At 42.5% G+C, this 14,334-nt stretch overlaps 1 protein-coding gene across 1 annotated transcript; it reads left to right on the forward strand.

Moving 5' to 3' along the window:
* Positions 1 to 429: 429 nt before the first annotated feature.
* Positions 430 to 14,315, forward strand: eef2l2 (eukaryotic translation elongation factor 2, like 2; the record flags this gene model as incomplete). Its single annotated transcript, XM_080004334.1, has 15 exons — positions 430 to 714; positions 4,990 to 5,204; positions 5,778 to 5,959; positions 6,802 to 7,013; positions 7,655 to 7,839; positions 8,434 to 8,539; positions 8,642 to 8,755; positions 9,106 to 9,244; positions 9,362 to 9,557; positions 9,858 to 10,116; positions 10,241 to 10,348; positions 10,467 to 10,820; positions 11,341 to 11,523; positions 12,652 to 12,784; positions 14,099 to 14,315. 15 exons carry the CDS (start codon positions 430 to 432, stop codon positions 14,290 to 14,292), a joined length of 2,865 nt encoding a protein of 954 aa, XP_079860460.1. The 3' UTR covers positions 14,293 to 14,315.
* Between the last annotated feature and the right edge of the window lie 19 nt (positions 14,316 to 14,334).

Genomic DNA, 14,334 nt, shown 5'->3' on the forward strand with positions numbered 1-14,334 from the left:
CGAGGTAATGCCAAAAGTACAGAACCATCAGCCTCATCTGTCATGCGAGCAAAGAACTGCTGCGGATCATCCCGAACAGGTTGAAGAGCAAGGCAGAGGAAATAATTGCAGAGGAACAAGCAGGATTCAGACCAAGAAGGAGCACCACTGAGCAAATCTTCAACATCAGATTACTGATTGAGAAGTACCATCAGCATCAACACAAGCTATATCACAACTTCATTGACTTTAAAAAAGCCTTTGATCGTGTTTGGCATGAAGGCTTGTGGCAGGTTCTCAGAAACTACAACTTTGACAGTAACCTCATACAGGTCTCACAAGCACTCTACACCCACTCAAGCAGTGCAGTTCTCATCAATAACAGTTTGGGATAACCTTTTAAAACAACAATAGGTGTCCATCAAGGCTGTCTCCTCTCCCGGCTTCATCATGGAAGAAGCCCTGCAAGAGTTCCACACAGCCATATCCATCAGAGGAAGACCCATCTCCAACCTCCGCTTCGCTGATGACATCGACCTCATAGGGAAAAGCGAAGCTGAACTCCAGGATCTCACCACCAGACTGGAGCAGGTAGCGAGAAGATACGGAATGGAGATAAGCAAAGAGAAAAGCAAGATCCTGGTCAACAGCCATAACCATCCAACACCAACCAACATCAAACTGAACGGGCAAACGCTGGAAGAAGTAAAGGACTTCACATACCTTGCGTCCCTTGTGAGCGAATATTGCAGCTCCACAAAATAAATAAAAACAAGAATTGGCATAGCATATTCAGCCATGACAAGACTGGCCAGAATATGGAGAAGCAACACCATCAGCTTCCCGGTGAAGGTCAGACTCTATAACTCTCTCATACTATCCACCCTACTCTATGGCTGTGTGAGCTGGACACTCACAGCGAACACCGAACGCAGGATACAGTCCTTCGAAAACAAGTGCTATAGAAGGATGCTACACATTTCCTATAATGAACACCAGACAAATGACTATGTCAGACAGTTAGTTACCACCTATGCTGGACAACAAGAACCTGTACTCTCAATAGTGAAACGTCGCAAACTGGCCTGGTTTGGCCATGTCACAAGACACACCTCCCTGTCAAAGACCATCTTACAGGGAACGGTAGAGGGGAAACGAAGAAGAGGCAGGCAGAGAAAGTCCTGGATAGACAACATCAAAGAATGGACTGGCTGCAGCTTCCAAACCCTGCTTTGTACAGCAGAAGACCGTGAGCGCTGGAGATCCCTGACGGCCCAAGCTTCCAACATGACACCCCTACGACCCCATAGGCCATGGGATGAGTGAGTGAGTGAGTGAGTGATACTCGGTATACTATACCGTAATAACAATCGGGATATAGCAGTTTTCTTCCCTTGTATTACATTGAGTCAGAGGGCACTGGAGTTTGTCATGACCAGGCACATTCTAGGCACATTCTGTGGATTCTTTATGGAAAGAAATATGCAATATGATTTATTTTATGGGAATTCTATTTCACTTGATTTCCATCATTCCATGATTTACATCACTTTTATTTCCATAAAATACTTTTTCTCTCAAGACCAACCAATAGACGGGCGCGCATACACACACACACACACACACACACACACACACACAATTAGGATTAGCAGTAAAGCACTTTGAGTTACATGTCGTGTATGAAAGGTGCTATACAAATAAAGGGTATTATTATTATTATTATTATTATTATTATTATTATTATTATTATAAACAAGATTGCCCTGTTCTACAGCCACCAATTAATCCTATTAAGAAGATATTTTTTCCAAAGTTATTTATTTTTTTTCAAATTAGAAAGAGTGCAGACAATGTCAGAGTATACTCTGACAATCCTTGCAACAGTGGCTCAGCAATTTCATCATCTCACCCCGTCTTAAGACGTCAAGTTAGTATTGGAATGTCACACACACAGGCAGGTATGTGGGAAAAACTGATATGCATCTGAAAAGCACGACAAAAACTTGGAAAATGATTAAACTCATATCCTCCAAACCCAATAATAACCTAATAAACATAAAATAAATCAAAGTTTAAAAAAGGAAATACACATAGGTCTAAAGGAAGCTCTTATTACACATCCCCGATTACAAAACCTAACAACTTTGCTTTCTTTTCTTTTTATATATCTAAAGAGATATTAATTGGTCGCCCAGTCCCACATGACCTCAGCCACATGACTCTCGCTGCGCAGTATTAAAACGTGACAGCGTTGCGTCGTATTTCTCGCACACTTCGCTGAAGTCCACCGAGGGCGACGAGCAGGGCACAACATCGTCCTCTTTTGACACTCCGTATCCACCTTGAGCTGAGCAGGGCATCATACCAAAATGGTAGCTACGATTTGTTTTTATCGTGCTTTTCAGATACATGTCAGTTTGTTCCTTATACCTGCCTGTGTTTGATATTCCGATACTAACTTGACGTCTGCCTGGGATGAGATGATGAAATTGCTTAGTCACCGTTGCAAGGATACCTACGAGTGGAATCGTCAGACAACCACGGCACAATACGCACGCTATAATGATTCTTGCTTAATTAAATATGAAGATGTAGCCTACACCCTGTGATAAAACATTAAATACTTTTTTTTTTTTTTGGGGGGGGGGGTAAATCCCTCTCCCACCAGAATCCGTTTTGTCGCTCTGTCCTTATGTAGGTTGCAGATATTGCAATAACATTATCAAATTGTTAAAGATAGCACGAAAACGCCCACTCCCTGCGATGGCCTTATTAAAGTTGCATAGCTTGAGGATCTGAACGCAGTTTCTGTAATACTATATCCATTTAAAAGCGCTCCGAACCTGGTACCTGTTACGTGAGCACAGGTGCATCCGATTTTTTTCGTCACTGCACTGCGAAAAATTAGGGCACTATTTCCCAATGTGGGGTCTGAGGATCCCCTAGGGGACTTTCAAGAGGTTCCAGGGGGTCGTCAATGAAAATGATTAATAGCTGAACCTAAAGGAGACCGAGTGCTGTAGGCTCCTTTTTACTCAAGTTGATATAGGTCTCTGAGGTTCCCAAAACATGTCTTTGAAGTTTATTGATGAAAGTACCTCTTGGATTATGCGTTCGAGCCAGTCTAACGTTTATAACCCTCTTGTTCCAAAGCTGTTTAAGTGGGAGGAGCCACCCTCCAGACGCCGCAAGGTCTGAGCCAATGGGGTTTGAGCACAAGTTCCAGCTTCCAGCTTTCGTTGTATATACTCCGTAACTTTCAGTTATTTCACATTATCAGTTTGGTGGAAAAGTGAGAGAGGCGAGATTGAGATGGTTTGGACACGTGTGTAGGGGAGATGAGAGTTACATATGGGGAAGGATGCTGAGGATGGAGCTGCCAGGGAAGAGGAAAAGAGGAAGGCCAAAGAGAAGGTTTATGGATGTGGTGAGGGTGGACATGCAGGCGGTTGGTGTAAGGGAGGAAGATGCGCAGAACAGAAGGTGGAGGCAGATGATCTGCTGTGGGGACCCCTAACGGGAGCAGCCCAAAGATTATTTATTATTATTATTTTTTTTAATTACCGGTACATTATTTGTTTCTCATTAGTCTACCAAAATCAGTTCCTGAACAAATTTGAGGCGAGAAATAAGCAATCCAGTTACTGAATCTTCACTCATATTAGATCTACAAGGCCTAATTTAAAAGTTAAATCCAACTTTTGTTGCTTGTGCTTCAAGCTTGTGGGAGACACGGACACCGCACAATGACGCACCGGACTCTTGGACACGGTGTTTGTTTCAAGTAACGGTTGGTGTGGCGGACCTAGGGGTGTGGTGAAGCCCCGGCAGCAGACCCAGCTTTCCCAAATTGGCCGAATTAGCCCACAAGTGGCGCTGATTGGCCGGATTTGGGCAGGGAGTTTCCTTCATGATTGTCTATGGGTACGGGGCTGGTCAGCCACCCAGGAGCCAGCAATTCTCCTGGGGTTATTATTATTATTATGGTTTATCGTTTTGGCCAGCGAGCCGTTCTGAACTAATAAAAACCACAGTACTTATCTTCCTAATATATTTTGGACTAAATCATATATAACACTAAACATCTTCTCAGATTGGGGTCCTGTCTGTCTGTTCTGTCTGGATTTTGCATGTTCCCCCAATGTTCATGTGGGTTTTCCTCCCACGTTAAGGGCTTCTGAAATACGCCCCATTTATGTCGGACGCTTCGAGCAATGTAAGGCTGCTTGCCTGCATTGTTGCTTTCTGAAATTAGTCACTTGGTAATCCTTAAGCCGGAAACTCCTCACTGGAGGTCTATTCTTCTTCAGTGCAAGATTTCCACTTCAGATTGAGGGTTGAGGCATGCGTTCAAATTTTTCAACTCTTGCGACGAATTTGGATCTGACAGTGTGACCGGAAGTCACTTTTTTATTGGAACTGGGCTTACAACTAAGCAAATCATTTAGATATATATGAAATAATGATGTTATTAACGCTAACGTTGGATGCCACCATATTCATTATATGAATAAATATCTTAATTTCAATGAATTGTCTGTTTGTTTTTTCACACTTTGCAAACACAACACAAAACAAAGGGAGTTTCAAACAAATTCATGGAAAATGTTAAATTGCAACTTGCACATCATTTTTGTAATGCAATTAGCCATGCTCTCAGTATTTTCAGATGCAAGATCTTGACGGTCGCTGGAGGGGAGGGTCTGACGGACAGATCAGATTCTGTGTAAAATCAACTTTAATGTAATACAAGTTGCAGTTCCACACCTTGATTGGGCAGGATGAAAACTCCTATACTATAGCACACAGGCAGAGATGCCCCAAGGAATCTGGGTAGATTGGGCTAGAGAAAATTGAGAGAGAAAAAATGATTTAATGCTATAGGGATTCCTCTGTCCAATCACAGCCTCAAAGAGTTTTTTTTCACATGCAAGTAAGGGCCAAAAATTTAAGTATTCGAAATGCTGATAGTGTCGGTAGACTAACACTCACAGTGTCTGTCCTCAGGTGAACTTTACAGTTGACCAGATCCGTGAGATCATGGACAAGAAGTCCAACATCAGGAACATGTCAGTGATCGCCCACGTAGACCACGGCAAGTCCACTCTGACAGACTCGCTAGTGTGTAAGGCTGGGATCATCGCCTCAGCGCGAGCTGGGGAGACCCGTTTTACAGACACCCGCAAGGATGAGCAGGAGAGGTGCATCACCATCAAATCCACGTAAGTGCAGCAGTGGGGTGTATTATTTGCCAAAGTACCCAATGATGCTGTTCATGTTTTGGGCCTCATCCATGACAGCAGTTCATTACCAAATTTATGTTTTAAAAGACGATAAAATATAATTGAAATTGTGTAGTTAACATGATATAAGGCTGTGAAGAATACTATTCAAATACATCATATATCTAGTATGTACATTGTCAAATGTGTCATTTAAAAAACATGTCAATCCCATTTCCACGGTTAATTGCAAACTAAGTGCACATTTAGTGACTTGTTGAAATTGAATGAAAAAGGGGAGCCATAGAAACTACACCACAGAAACTTCACTGTATGATTAAAGTGACAGAGTTAAAGAGGATTTCATCACAACCATACTTCTGTAACATCTGAATTTTCTAGAGTATACACTGCACATTATGGTACTGTTGAGCCGTCTGGAAGAGTTTTAAACCCAAAGCATCCGTTCAGAAGGTCGCCTTTCTACCATCAACGTGTTGGTGTAGGTGTAACATGAAGCCTTTCAAAGTCTCTGTAACATTGCTGTTATGCGTTGCCCCCCCCCCTTCACAGGGCAATCTCTTTGTACTATGAGCTCAAAGACAATGACATGGCCTTCATCAAACAGTGCACGGACGGCTCTGGCTTCCTCATAAACTTGATTGACTCTCCCGGCCATGTTGATTTCTCGTCCGAGGTGACTGCTGCTCTGCGGGTCACCGACGGAGCACTCGTAGTTGTTGACTGTGTCTCAGGTATGACGTCAACAGGGAAGGTTCACACTGGGCCCTTCTCTGTGCCACCAAAGCACTTTCCACAACATGTGTTCAGTGGTCCGTTTGCAGTCTTTGCGATTTCTCCATTTAGTTCTATTTAGGTTTAGTTCAACTGAGTTTTGGCCTCACTCCAATGCCATCAGATTCCTTTCCCTGCTCAAACAATGAGTTTGTTTGACACACAGAACCACATATATGGAAGTCTGCAAGTTGGCCCTGATTAGCTATGGTTACCCGTAAAAGCTTTCTTTGCATCACTATGCAGAGATATTTTCACGTTCGCAAAAGCATGTTTCAGCCTTCAGGCTGTGATTTTGCTTGCCCTACACAAACACATGACACAAACTATAACACATACTGTAATTTGCAAACTCAGGCCTGTGTCGATCAGGTAAGCCCAGCTGTGTTACCAAGTACAGCTATTTGTTAGGGGCCTTGGGTGGGGGATGGACTGGGGAGGTTGAGTTTATGTTTGACTCATTATGAATTTGCACTTATAATTTGAAACACTTTATGAGTGGTTCACCCACAGAGGTTCACCCACAGGTTGAATAATTGTTATTGGAATTCATGGAATTCATGGTGCTGCCCCGACAGTTTGATATTAGGGTTGGATAACTCTTTAAACTACAGGAATATTGTAATTTTAGGTTAAAATATGTCAAAATATTCTCTTTATTTCATGTATTTCAGAAATACAAATAAATATGTGTAAAAAACATTTTGACTTTGCTCTTATATTTGGCCATTCAGTACTCCTAACAATCATAGATGTCAAAGCTAAGGTCATGATTTGAACAAGCATCTACTTACCCATATAGGCGTGTGTGTCCAGACGGAGACCGTCCTCAGGCAGGCCATCGCCGAGCGCATCAAACCAGTTCTAATGATGAACAAGATGGATAGGGCCCTGCTGGAGCTGCAGCTCGAACCCGATGAGCTCTTCCAGACCTTCCAGCGTATAGTGGAGAATGTCAATGTCATCATATCCACCTACGGAGAAGGGGAGAATGGACCCATGGGCAATATAATGGTCAGTGCAAAAGGTTGCTATAGACAGTGGCTTTTGCCTTCACAGATCACACAGAACTTTTAATGTGATTCTGACATTCTGTTAACAAAGCAAAATTAGTATAATGTTGGGGTGTAGGATCTAGTGCTTTGTGATAGAATGTAACACAGCACTTTTACTGAAAAAAAAGAAGTAAAAAACACAACAAAAAACATATAGGAATTACCATATAGTCTTAAAAAGCAGTCTTAAAAGAGGAAAAATGCCTTATTTCTAAGATAGTCAAAGAATTTTTGTTCTCTGACATACTGTAAGTTCTCCAGGTAATTTCTCTCAAAAAAAAGAAAAAAAAAAGATTAAATTTTTTTTTTTTTTTCACAACTTCTTTCTGAATTGTCGATGTCATTTTTTTGCAGTGCCATTAAAAGAGAGTTTTTCTCAGAGTGAAAACATTAAGTGGAGAGTGAATTTATTTTGTCTTTTAATGGGATCAATGACCAGAGCCTCCCATTATATATGCCCCCATCCATCCTGACCTCTTTTGACTCTTGATCTACTCCTCTAGGCATGGTGCCCGTTAACACATCTTCAGCATCTTCAGGTGTCATCTGTGAAAAGACAATCGGTTCTTTAACAAACTCCTATCTCCGGTTTTACCACAGGTGGACCCAGTGGTTGGCACGATCGGGTTTGGCTCAGGTCTCCATGGTTGGGCTTTCACTCTCAAGCAGTTTGCGGAAATGTACGTGGCCAAGTTTGCGGCAAAAGCCGACAAGAAGGCCGAGCTGCTGCCGGCCGAGCGTGCCAAGAAGGTTGAGGACATGATGAAGAAACTGTGGGGAGATAAGTGAGTGCGCACGAGACACTGGGTTTGCGAATAAAGGGGCGGATTTCATGGGAACCCGTCTACTCGGATCGTTTTATTTATTGATTAAAAAACAAATCGGAAAGCGAAATATAGTTAAGGGAGAGGAGAGGGAGAGAGGTCTGTGGCTTCTACCTAAATAATAAGAAACATTATTCCGTTATCAATATCACATCACTATTCCATCGATCTAATAACACAGCAACACAGGAACGACAAAGAAAAGACAAAGCACAATAACAATACCAAAAAGGAACCATCCAAAACACATGTCAAGAATGTGTATGCCTATGACTGTTGCTGAGGTGTAATTAATTATTTATTGATGTTTTATGTGCTCATACCTGTTTACTTGAATAGGGATGAATCTGTGAATTTTGTTTGAAGATGAGGCTTGAATTGGTCTGGTAGAGTTTCCACCTGCCACCCTAAAATAAATAAATAAATAAAACATCATGTTTGAAAAACATTGACGTGATAAATCGTAAGATGCTGGAGACATTTGAGATGCATGGCTTTGAGTGGGTCGGACTCCCAATGAGCGGCACTAATTAGCGTGTAATGTTGTTTGGGAAGGTACTTTGATCCAGTTGCTGGTAAATTCAGCAAGTCTTCAACCAATGCAGATGGTGTCAAGCTCCCAAGAACGTTCTGCCAGCTTATTCTGGATCCCATTTTTAAGGTAGGAGAGTGACGTTTTGCTGCAGCACTCTTTGGAAGGTGCGCAGAGGGTAATGATTCTCAGTAATCTCCCCTCCCCTGCACTCCCCTCTGGCTTCAACAGGTCTTTGATGCAATCATGAACTTCAAAAAGGAAGAGACTGAAAAGTTGACCCAGAAACTGGATGTGAAGCTTGATGCTGAGGACAAAGAAAAGGAAGGGAAACCCCTTCTGAAGGTACTTGTCTGACTGCACTAAAACCCAATTGTGTGTAAGATGTAAATAAATAAAGGGCCATGTATATTTTTCCGTCTTGAAACCAAATGAAAAGAAGAATTGGCTGAAAGGTTGCAATCACATTCTTGAATTTGACTTCCACTGTTCGGGTGCTCTTGATCTTTAGTGAAGTTCAACCCCATCGGACTTGAACTGGACTCACCCATCCCAGCCTTAGGATTGACTCAGACTCGACAAGCTTCAGTCTTGGACTCAATGTGGTCTTGTATTGATCCTACCTCGGGTGGTCCTCACTCCAACACAGCTATTGAGATTTAATTGCTCAAATGGTGGTGCTTTGTCCTCCTCAGGCAGTTATGCGTCGCTGGCTTCCAGCAGGGGATGCCCTACTCCAAATGATCACCATCCACCTACCCTCCCCAGTGACAGCCCAAAGGTATCGTTGCGAGCTGCTGTATGAAGGGCCGGGAGATGATGAGTCTTCTATGGGTGTGTTAATGATTCCTCCTTGAACCTTGTATGTGGCAATTTGCATGATTTTCTGATTTATTGTGTTTCTAACATCTTCATTAATCATGAAAGACTCTGCTTTGCTCTCTCTCTCAGGAATAAAGAACTGTGACCCCAAAGCACCACTCATGATGTACATCTCCAAGATGGTGCCTACCACTGACAAAGGTCGCTTCTACGCTTTTGGTCGTGTGTTCTCTGGAGTTGTGGCCACAGGGCAGAAAGTGCGCATAATGGGTCCAAACTATACTCCCGGAAAGAAGGAAGACTTGTACTTAAAGCCTATTCAAAGGTTTGTTATTATCAAGCCTTTTTGGATATTTCCCTGGCTTTGATTATATCTGAGGCGGTCTAAGCGTGCCCAAATACACTGGGAAAACGTGACATATTCTACTAGCATCCCTTTTGTCGAGCCAAGTTCGCGAAAAAGTCGAGCCAAGTTCGCGAAAAAGAAAAAGAAAGAAAGAAAGAAAAAGTTGGTTGCCAACAATCCTTTGTTTTTGATGAAATATTGTCAAACTACACATTCTTCTGTATTCAACAAGAATCCTCATTGTACTCACATTATTTACTGTCTTGTGTGTGCCTGCAGGACAATCCTTATGATGGGGCGCTACGTAGAGCCTATTGAGGACGTGCCTTGCGGGAATATTGTTGGTCTCGTTGGTGTCGACCAGTTCCTGGTGAAGACAGGCACCATCACCACTTTTGAGCACGCCCACAACTTGAGGGTGATGAAGTTCAGCGTCAGTCCCGTCGTAAGAGTGGCGGTCGAGGCCAAGAACCCAGCTGACCTCCCCAAGTTGGTGGAGGGTCTGAAGCGTCTGGCGAAGTCCGACCCAATGGTTCAGGTATTGCGTGGCACTGCTTGAAATTAACCAGCCAGATTGAAGAACCTTTTATGATTCTGACACACTTTAAACTCTGCCACTGAGCAGCTTTGCATTGCAAATTATTCATCTCCATATCCAATAGTGTATTATCGAGGAGTCCGGGGAGCACATAGTGGCAGGAGCCGGAGAACTGCATCTGGAGATCTGCTTGAAGGATCTGGAGGAGGACCATGCCGGCATCCCCTTAAAGGTGTGATGCGTGTTTTATATTTGATTTGAAGGACACATTGCATCCTTTTAGAAATTTTGTGGTAGAAAATGTTTATTAATTTGGTCTCTGTGCAATTTTTTTTGCTTTCTTTTTACAGAAATCAGACCCCGTGGTGTCCTACAGAGAGACAGTCAGTGAGGAGTCCAACCAGATCTGCTTGTCCAAGTCACCCAACAAGCATAACCGCCTGTTCATGAAAGCGCGTCCCTTCCCGGACGGCCTGGCCGAGGATGTGGACAAAGAGGATGTGAGTGCCAGGCAGGAGCTCAAGCTGAGGGCCCGTTACCTGACTGAGAAGTACGAGTGGGAGGTGACTGAGGCGCGCAAGATCTGGTGCTTCGGGCCGGACGGGTCAGGCCCCAACATGCTGATCGACATCTCTAAGGGGGTCCAGTACCTGAATGAGATCAAGGACAGCATGGTAGCTGGGTTCCAGTGGGCAACCAAGGAGGTGAGGAGCTCTCTGAGGTGATGGCTAATAGGTAGACGCCACCTCCAAAGGTTTCAGCAGTAACTCCCTGCCACGATACTACATTTTTTGGTCACCAGACATACATTTGTGACAAATAACTTAAATAACTTAAAATTTTAAAGTCCCGATCTCTTGCTAAATTTACTCACTGTGAAATGAAACTTCTTTCTTCCCACTCTTTCTGCCTCTTTGTGACTGTATGACTACAGATTATTGTCAACAGGGGTATTGACTGAGTGGGGCTACCTATAGAACCTCATAATTTTTGAGTCCATGCCATCCTAATCTATCCTTTTGGTTGAAGTGAATTACTTGGCTGAAAGTGTCCTTTAAGTAACAGGATGACCTTGTATATTATGTTATGGTATTTCATGTGAATGCGCTGGCATGTTAACGGTAGCATTACCATGACTGCTAGCTTACAAAGTCATTTTCAAAATCTCAAAATGTAAAAGGTGTATTCTCAAGAAGCCATGAAAGAAGTGTTTCCCACTGCCAGGGTGCCCTGTGCGAGGAGAACATGAGGGCTGTGCGCTTTGACATCCAAGATGTCACCCTCCACGCAGATGCTATCCACAGAGGGGGTGGCCAGATAATCCCCACCGCCCGCCGTGTCCTGTACGCCTCCATGCTCACTGCCCAGCCAAGGCTTATGGAGCCAGTATACCTGGTGGAGATTCAGGTATTCAAAACTGCCATCGAGTTTTAATTTCATGCAATTATTTCTTTAGAATTCTAGCATTCTTCGGTTTCTTCAATTTGCAGGAAAAAAATATGGAAGCTTTGCAGAACTTTTGACTGTTCCTCACCTCACTATAAATATTGATACTAACTTTCACCAGAGGTTTCCATGGTTGCCGTGTGGAGAATAAAGATTTTCCTTCGTTCTGCTCATTGTTGACTTCCATTGGTTCTAGAAGCGGTCTCAAAAGCATACTTCTGACTCAACTACGAAGCAGGTTTCTCATGTGATATCTGATATGCTCTGATAAATAGGGACTATTTTCGTCAAACTCCCAACGAAGCAGCTTCTAACCCGCGCTGTTTTCGTCTCAACGATATGGAATACTTGAAGCGTGTCGAAGAAACATTGGTTAACATCGCTAGTTGAATGCTGATGGAACCTCGGACACGTTCACAGATGTGTCCTAGGTTTTCCCCTCTTGCTGCAGTTCCTCACCTGGCCAGCATAAGTCCTCTGCATTTCCCTGCTGTCCTGTGTTGCATATCTACGGTATAAACACCCTGCCCTCTGTTTGTCTTGTTGCCTGCGTTCCACTACTCGTGTTAGTCGCTGAATGGTGCATTTTGTGATGACAGTAGATCCATTTATTGTTCTACGGCTGTTGTACTTGGCAAGTTTGTTTTTGAACTTCACCTGCCTCTGCGTCTGGATCTGCAGTGAGTACTCGTTCCAACCCTTTACTCATTCTTGTACCAAGGAGTCCTTTTTCCTCCCGTCGTGAATGGAATATTTCAACCCGCTTCATATTTTTGAGATTAGATTTGAGAAAGCAAAGGAACTCATTCTCCACACAGCGACTGCAGAAGCTATCCATGTGATGGGTTAAGGTGTAAAATGTTGCGCATACTTCAACAACACTTTGATAGTTCAAAATATCCAAGGGATGAAAAAAATATCTAGTTAAATTATTCTCCAATCTTAGAAATGACCTTACCATGTCTCAATTGTTTCTTTGGTCGGTGATAACTACATTAAGGGAATTTGATTGCTATTTATTTTATATGAATCTGACATCACCAGTCTGTAATAGTTGTAAAACAATGGGACATTTTTTTTTTTTGAAAGTGTCCAGAGCAAGTGGTGGGAGGAATCTACGGCGTTCTCAACAGAAAGCGAGGCCACGTATTTGAGGAGTGTCAGGTTACCGGAACCCCCATCTTTGTGGTGAAAGCCTATCTTCCCGTCAACGAATCATTCGGTACGAACACAGACACAAGCCATACAGCGTGATGCACCCCTCCCAACCTGTAGTTGTACTCTTCACGTGTGCAACAAGAGAAACCTCAACCACCAGTGGGTCGTTTTTATGAAACCACCATAAAACATGTACAAAATTAATATATACACATTCACAGAGAATGTGAAATTCATTTCAAAATTAAAGTACACAATCCCTACTATATGTCCCACTTAGTTGTTTTAACTATTATATTATTTTTGTGTTTTATTCTGTGCATTTACTAATTAAAAAAAAATCATTATGGTTCAGTAATGAATGTTCTTTAGCTTAGCGTGAAAATAGTGGAACACGCAATGACAATGCAAACATTACCGTAACAATGTAGTATTTGATAAATTTTTTTAAACACGACAAGAGAACGTAGTGAGGGAACATAGTGATAAAGTATACATTTTTGAAATGTCATTGTATGTTCCGCCATTTTACACTAACCTAAGTTTAGCTAAAGTGCATTGATTGTCGCTTCACAGCCATCTCTGAACTTCTGTTATAGTACATTTTTTGATAAGCACAGAAAATTAAACCCCACTAAAATAATATCATAGTTAAAAACAACCGAGTGGCCCATATAGTAAGTGTTACGTACTTTAATATTGAGATTAATTATTTAACATCCTCTGTGAATATTGTATCAATTCATTTCGGACACATTTTATGAATTCATAAGAACAACCAAAGTTTTTCTAAATAAAATGTGACATTGTTATTCAAAACATGTAAAAAAAAAAAAAGTTAGTTATATTTGAATAATTTATCTACGGTGGCCTTACATCCTGGTTTGTCCCAGTTTCTGGCAATGGCAGCCAGCAACGAAAACACTGCCTTCTGCACTTTTTTGGTCGGTACATTTTCGATTGTGCACGGTGGAAATGCCTACATAAAAAACATTAACACAGCCAAACACAGGGCAAGCAGAAAAGTGATCTGCTGCACGTCCACATTGACCGTTACTCCAGAAAAAGGTGTTTTTATTTTACATGTATTGAATTCCTAATTGAACAAAACAAAAAAAGGCCCCATGCTATGTTACGCATTGACATCTTAACCCCTCCCAGTACACTTAAGTCCCGGTTTAGGGGCTTAAAAACGGTCACCCTAAATATAATGCAAGTTTCCTGGTTTCTGAAACAGCAGCTATTGGCCATTAGCGGAACTGCAGTTTAAAACACTTCCACATTAGCTTCAGCAGTGTGCCATAAAGGTTGCCACTTGGTTGAACATTTTTAGAGGAGAAAAAAAAAATCATGACTCATGACCCCCCCCCCCCAACAGGTTTCACAGCAGACTTGAGGTCCAACACTGGCGGTCAGGCATTCCCGCAGTGCATCTTTGACCACTGGCAGGTTCTGCCTGGCAACCCCTTTGAGGACAATAGTCGGCCAGCGCAGGTGATTGCAGGGATCCGCAAACGCAAAGGACTGAAGGAGGGCATCCCAGCACTGGATAACTTCCTGGACAAAATGTAAAACATTTTTTTTTTTACTGCTGTCAAATGTGAATATTACTGG

The sequence above is a fragment of the Zeus faber genome (assembly GCF_960531495.2).
Source record: "Zeus faber genome assembly, chromosome: 7".
Taxonomy (NCBI): domain Eukaryota; kingdom Metazoa; phylum Chordata; class Actinopteri; order Zeiformes; family Zeidae; genus Zeus; species Zeus faber.